The sequence below is a fragment of the Poecilia latipinna genome, unplaced genomic scaffold (genome assembly GCF_001443285.1).
Source record: "Poecilia latipinna isolate Pla-1442-1.1 unplaced genomic scaffold, P_latipinna-1.0 Scaffold1241, whole genome shotgun sequence".
Lineage (NCBI taxonomy): Eukaryota > Metazoa > Chordata > Actinopteri > Cyprinodontiformes > Poeciliidae > Poecilia > Poecilia latipinna.
In genome coordinates this window covers 1-7044 of record NW_015113857.1, presented here as the reverse complement: position 1 = coordinate 7044, position 7044 = coordinate 1, and the positions used below count along the sequence as shown (strand labels likewise).

At 41.7% G+C, this 7044-nt stretch overlaps 1 protein-coding gene across 1 annotated transcript; it reads right to left on the bottom strand.

Moving 5' to 3' along the window:
* Positions 1-595: 595 nt before the first annotated feature.
* LOC106960872 (NACHT, LRR and PYD domains-containing protein 3-like) lies at positions 596-6166 on the bottom strand (the record flags this gene model as incomplete). Its single annotated transcript, XM_015054236.1, has 9 exons — positions 596-1212; positions 1329-1375; positions 1557-1730; positions 1865-2038; positions 2287-2460; positions 2549-4343; positions 5253-5481; positions 5580-5658; positions 6066-6166. Coding segments are annotated over 9 exons (3336 nt in total), but the record flags the coding sequence as incomplete, so codon positions are not given.
* Positions 6167-7044: the final 878 nt, after the last annotated feature.

Sequence of the window (7044 nt, the reverse complement as noted above, 5' to 3'; positions counted from 1 at the left end):
TGATCGATTTGAATGTAACTGCAAAAAACGATGAATAAAAACAGAAAAACACTTTATTAAAGATCATTGTTATAATTATTAGAAACTAAGTTGTAACAAATTGCTCCTAAATTCACCCAATAACACAATGACTGTATGGACAGGAAATACATTACTATGGCAAAACGAAAAACAAAAATCAAAGTAAAATAGAGTAAAAAATATTATTTAAAAGGTTCAGAATCTTAAAACCGATTCATCTGAAATGTCTGAATGAAACAGGATGTCCTCATTATGTTTAGGTTTTAAAAATACAACATTTTGTGCTGCATAATAGCAACTGTTTGACAGATGAAGTGATTATTCCTTTAATATAGTCAGATACTGACTGGATGAAGATAAAATGAGCTGATGGGTCAGGGAACTTCAATCAGTTCATCAGAAAAGACACACATTGTGAAACTGAACAAATTATTACTCAGTTATTACTTGGACATTCATGGTAAAAATGTGAATTATAAGATCTGGATCAGGTCCAACATGTTTGTTAATTAGTTTTATGTACTGAAACTGGACTAAAAGTCTCTGTGGTTGATTAACATTCTATGGTATTTTGATCTATGACACCATAAGAGGCTAATGCTGACGGACTAGACGGGTGTTTCCTGTTCTAAACCAAACAGAGAGACACAAAGGAACCGGGCCTGAACCCAACTCCAAACCCAGGATAGAGAGGTTCAGAGAAGGTGGTGCTGAAGGTGTGGATGTGGATCAGGGAGTCAGAGCAAACTTTGTAGAAGGACAGAGTCCCAGCAGGATGGTCAAGATAGACCGCTACTCTGCTGGTGGCAGAGGAAGAGGAGGAGGAGGAAGAGGAGATGCAGTTGAGGCGAACTGATGTTCCTTTGTTATTGTGATAGACGGAGTAAATCCCATCAGAGCAGAACAAACTCCAGGACTTATCATTGTATCCAAACTCACAGTTGTCACTGTCTCCCTTCCTTCTGATTCCTCTGTAACTCACTGACACATGAACTCTCCCTTTTCGCTCCACCTCCCAGTAACAGCGACCAGTCAGGCCAGTTGTGCAAAGAAGCTGACGACACCAGTCAAATCTGTCTGGATGGTCAGGATACCGCTGATCCTCCTCCACATGCGTCACCTTCCTGTTGCCGTCGGACAGCTGGAGGTTTCTGTTCACTGAGTTTGTGTCGATGCTGAGTCGACAGGAATCTGATGGAGAGAACAAACAATCCAGCTGCAGATATTGATCTAAAATCTGTTTAGCCGTAGTAGTTATTAGCTTTATGTGAGGAGGGTTGAATAATTCTGTTAAAAAACCCACTTACACTTCCTCAGACCTGGTTTCAAGTACTGAACTCCAGCAGGCTCCATCCTGAAAGGAGGAAGGTCAGATCATTAGGAACCAGGAAGGTTTAGCCTAGAGGGCTCATACTGAACTGGATTTAAAGGTTTTTTCACTGTTGCAGAAACCATAGGAGGAGGAGTGATGCTCAAGGTTCGTGTTTACACAATCTTTGAATAGTTTGTTTGGATTAAAAATGCTCATCATCTACCTGAGAGTCTCCAGTCTGGAACACTCATCTTCAAATCTAGCCGTCAGAATTGATTTTCCATCTTCTCCTGGATCGTTGTAGCTCAGGTCCAGCTCTCTCAGATGGGAGGGGTTAGAGGTCAGAGCTGAGGCCACATAAGCACAGCCCTCCTCTGTGATCAGACATCCTGAGAGGCTTTAAGAATAAAAAAACATTGTGAAGCCTGGTGATAGTAGAGTGCATGTGCAGTCTGTGTTCTTAACTTTGTAGTGAAAAAGCATTTGGAAAATGAACATTATATAAATGAAAAATATTAGATTAATACTGACCTGACAGTCTCCAGTTTACAGTTTGGACTAGCCAGTCCAATAGACAGGAGGTTGACTCCAGAATCCTTCAGATCGTTGTTTGTCAGGTCCAACTCACTCAGACTGGAGGACTGAGAGCTCAGCACTGAGGACAGATGATGGCAGCTTCTACCTGACAAGTTACAGGCGCTCAGCCTGAAAAGGTCATATTTCAGTTTATGAAAACATTATAGAGGATTTATTGTCAGTTTTCACTTATTTCAGTGACCATAGTGGGTTTTTCAGTCATTAACACAGATATACCATCAATTTTTACCAAATGTGTATCTTTAATAAATGTATCTTTAATAAATGTACTTCATTGAGATAAAGTGCATTTCAGTTAATTACTTAATGGTTTGACTCGATCCATTTCAAAAGGTTGATGAACTCGAGTTTCTTGCCTGAGAATTTCCAGTTGACATTGTGGACTCTCCAGTCCAGCACACAGCAGAGCAACTCCTGAGTCCCTCAGGTTGTTGTTGCTCAAGTTGAGTTCAATCAGGTTTGATGAAGAGGAGCCCAGGACTGAGGACAGAGGTTCACAGCTTCTGTCTGACAGATTACACTGGCTCAGGCTGAAAATAAGAGAGTATGGTAACCATTTTCTCCCATTCCACTGTTTTATTTATCTGCGTGACAAAGGACGTGAAGCTGCATACTCACAGAGCTTTCTTTGATTGTTTGACCACTGGAATCAACCTTAGAAAAGCTTCCTCTGAGGGTGAATACTTCTTCAGGTCAAATACATCCAGGCTTTGTTCGGAGGAGACCAATATGAAAGCGAGAGCTGACCACTGGGCAGGAGACAGTCGTTCTGCGGACAAACTTTCTGAACTCAGAGACTGTTGGATCTCCTCCACTAAGGAACGATCATTCAGTTCATTCAGACAGTGGAACAGATTGATGCTTTTCTCTGCAGACAGATTCTCACTGATATTTTTCTTGACATACTGAACAGTTTCCTGGTTGGTCTGGAAACAACATCCAGTTTGTCTCAACAGACCTTCAAGGAGTCTTTGGTTGGTCTGCAGGGAAAGACCCATGAGGAAGCGCAGGAACAAGTCTAGGTGTCCATCAGGACTCTGCAGTGCCTTGTCAACAGCACTCTTGTAAATGTCTGTTTCTGCAGATTGATCTTCTCTTACTTCAGAACTGCAGGATGTCAACTGTTCCTCCATTAGATTGATACCAGAGTTGATGAAGGTCAGATGAACATGAAGAGCAGCCAGAAACTCCTGAACACTCAGATGGACGAAGCAGAACACCTTGTCCTGGTACAGCCCTCTCTCCTCTCTAAAGATCTGTGTGAACACTCCTGAGTACACTGAGGCTGCTCTGATATCGATGCCACACTCTGTCAGGTCTGATTCATAGAAGATCAGGTTTCCTTTCTGCAGCTGATCAAAAGCCAGTTTTGCCAAAGACACAATGATTTTTCGACTTCCAGGACTCCAGTGTTGATCTGTTTCAGGCTCTCCATCATATTTGATCTTCCTCAGTTTGGTCTGAACCACCAGGAAGTGGATGTACATCTGAGTTAGAGTCTTTGGAAGTTCCCCTCTCCCATTTGCTTTTAGCACATCCTCTAGGACTGTAGCAGTGATCCAGCAGAAGACTGGGATGTGACACATGATGTGGAGACTTTGTGATGTCTTGATGTGGGAGATGATGCTGCTGGCCTGATCCTCATCTCTGAATTTTTTCCTGAAGTACTCCTCCTTCTGTGGGTCATCGAATCCTCTAATGTCAGTCACTCTGTCAGGAAACTTTTCTGGGATCTGATTGGCTGCTGCAGGTCGTGTGGTTATCCAGAGGAGAGCAGAGGGAAGCAGTTTCCCCCTGATGAGGTTTGTCAGCAGAACATCCACTGAGCTGGACTCTGAAGCATCAGTCAGGACTGGATTCTTCTTGAAGTCCAGAGGAAGTCGACTCTCATCCAGACCATCAAAGATGAACAGAACCTGGAACTGTTCAAAGTTACTGATTCCTTTGGTTTCAGTAAAGAAGTGATGAATCAGTTCCACCAAGCTGAACTTTTTCTCTTTCAGCACATTCAGCTCTCTGAAGGTGAATGGAAATATGAACTGGATGTTCTGGTTGGTTTTGTCTTCAGCCCAGTCCAAAGTGAACTTCTGAGTTAAGACTGTTTTCCCAATGCCAGCCACTCCCTTTGTCATCACTGTTCTGATTGGTTGATCTCTTTCATGTTGGACTCTAAAGATGTCTTCTTGTCTGATTGTTGTTTCTGGTCTGTGTGGTTTCCTGTTTGCTGTTTCAATCTGTCTGACCTCATGTTCCTGGTTGACCTCTCTAGTTAACCCCTCTGTGATGTGGAGCTCTGTGTAGATCTGGTTCAGGAGGGCTGGACTTCCTGCTTTAGCGATTCCCTCAAACACACACTGGAACTTCTTCTTCAGGTTTGACTTGAGTTTCCGTTGACAATTTCCAGCTTGAGTCCCTGCATGGAGACAACACACTGTAAGGCCTGGACAGGTTGCTGTAGCTGGAGAGATTGACCAATAAAAATAGCTAACCAGGCCACAATATTATGCAGCACTGGGTCAACCCAGGGAACTATTCTCTCTACTATCCTGTCTGCTACTTACAAACCTAACTTCCCAGAGGAATCTAGGTTCTGTCTTGAGCAGAAGTATTCAGAAAACACTGGGATACTTGGTTGTTTGGGGATAGACAGGAAAAACTATATAAAAACCTTGCCAAAGACTTTTTTTTAACATGATCTGCATCAAATGCCTGCAGCTGAGTGAAACAAGGAGATGGGTTGACTTTCTAGTCACCTCTTCTCTTTGGATGCATGTAGATGGACAGTAGAGTTCATGTCATGGCAAATCAGCAGCAGTTGTACCGTTTACTGGCACTCAGTGTTGACACTACTGCACCACAGTTTGAATTTGGTAGCTGTGTATTTTTGTGTTTTTGAAGCTTCTTCATCTGTAGTTGAATATTACCTGTAACATTTTAGGTGTACAGGAATTAATACTAAAATGGGTTTTTATCTTGTGCATTGTTGCTATGTTTGTTTTTTACAGTATTTTACTCTAAATATAAAGTTCCCAAAGTTTATATTTCATGAGCAGCTCACTAGTCACCATAGGTGATGTTTAAATCCAGAAGCTGCTGAATCCAGAACGTCATTGAGCTCATATGACTGTCTGCTGCTCTGTTTGATTAAGACTTTCTATGTTTGTCAGTTTCTCTTCTTTGATTTCAGTTTGTTGCAGGTTGGACTCTGCTGCTTATCTATGATATGGACTAATACATTTATGAATGAATGAATTCATTTTCTCATGTAATCATGTTTTAATTATTCAACATAACAGCAGAATTGTTGTAGAAATCCTCTTACTGCTCTGCAGACGGTCAGCCAGCTCCTCCTGCTTCATCTTCCTCAGGAAGTTCAGGGTGATCTTCATCACCGCCTCTCTGCTGCTCCTCCTCTGCTCTTCATCCTCACCTCCCATTGCCTCCTCATCCTCACTCTGACCCTCTGAGCATCCTGGGTCATCTGGACTCAGAACCTTCTGGATGTTCTTCAGCTCGTTTTTCACGAAAGTGATGATGTTTTCCTCCAGCAGCTGGAACAGGATAAAACATGAAGGAAACATCAGATCCATGTTGGACAGATGATCTAAAAAACAGCATGACGTTGACTAAACAGAACCGATGTACAGACCATAAATATGGAGTCCAGCTGTGTTTGATGCGGCTGGACAGATGGATCAGTGGGAACCTCTGAGCTCTGCTGGTCCACTCTGTGGAGGAACCAGGAAACATTAACTCATATTCTGTCTGTCCACACAGAGACAAACTTAGATGATGTTTCTCTGCAGATCTGAGTCAGAATTAGCTTTGTATCAACATCTTCACTCTTCAAGAACAGTCTTCTGCATATCTTCACCTAAAACTTCCACCCAGTGACGGTTCCTAATGAATTTAAATGTCACAAAACACTAAAATTTACTTTTATTGCTGTTGGGCTGCTCTCAGGAGCGAAAGAAAACTAAAGATGACAATAAAGTAGAGGGAGCGAAAAGGTGAAGGTACCTAATGAAGGTTAAGTTGAACGGACTTTTAGTTAAGGTCTGTGAAAACGAGTCTAATCTTAACAGTGATGCATAAATAAAATTCCTTTCATTTCTGTCATCGGTAAGAGTCTTACCTTTGGTAATCAGAGGATAAATGTTTGAGTTCAGATTCAAGCTGGTCGTCATTTTCCAGCCTCTTCCTAACAAAACACACAAAGATCCAGACTGAAGTCAAACAGTTTTTTCAGTTTTCTGAACTTCAAAAATGGCAGCACAGGTTCCATCTGTGTCTAACTCAGGAACACTAACATCTAAATATGAAACACTGAGATATTTCAGGATCTGTTTACTGATTATTGGGACTGAAGCAAAGAAAGACAGCAGAAAAAGTCTGTTTTGTTTAGGTTTAAATATCCAGAACAGAATAAAACATCCACCTTCTTCATTAAGAAATAATTACACTAGCTTTTAAATTACCTCTAATTTTATAATTCAGCCCAAAATTATTCATACCTCTGGCAGATTTACATTTAATGAACCGTTCATTTACATTTCTTTAGATAAATTCATAAAATGCTCCAACAGGTGGTTTCCACAGAGCTGAAATCTAAGATGGCAGCAGCTGATGCAGCTCTTAGATCATTACATGTTTTCTCCCTGTTAATAAACTTTCACATCTTGTTCTGCTGCTGCAGAGTTTTCTAGGTTCCTCATTTCTCCCAAACGTTGCTAAAGACCCAGAAAGTCCCTGAAAACATTCAATCATGATGACTTTTTAAAATACAAAACCTCTGGTTGATCAAAGAATCAGATGTAAAAACAGTTTGGTATATTTTATGATCACATTAGCTGCTAATTAGTAGCTAATGGTAATAATACCAAAAAATAAATAAAAAATTGACCAAAAGGGCACTTGGGGCAAGGAGCAAAAAGGGCAGGTGCTTAAGTACCCCCAGCCCCTCCCTTTGCACGTGCCTGGCCCAGCGAATGGAGGACGGGAGTCGGACTCCTGACTACCGCGGCTAAAGTCTCTGTATGAGGGGCGCCGTGCTAACCACCGCACCGCGCAACGCCCCTATTGCGGTAGCCTATGCTGTAATTTACAGATTGTCT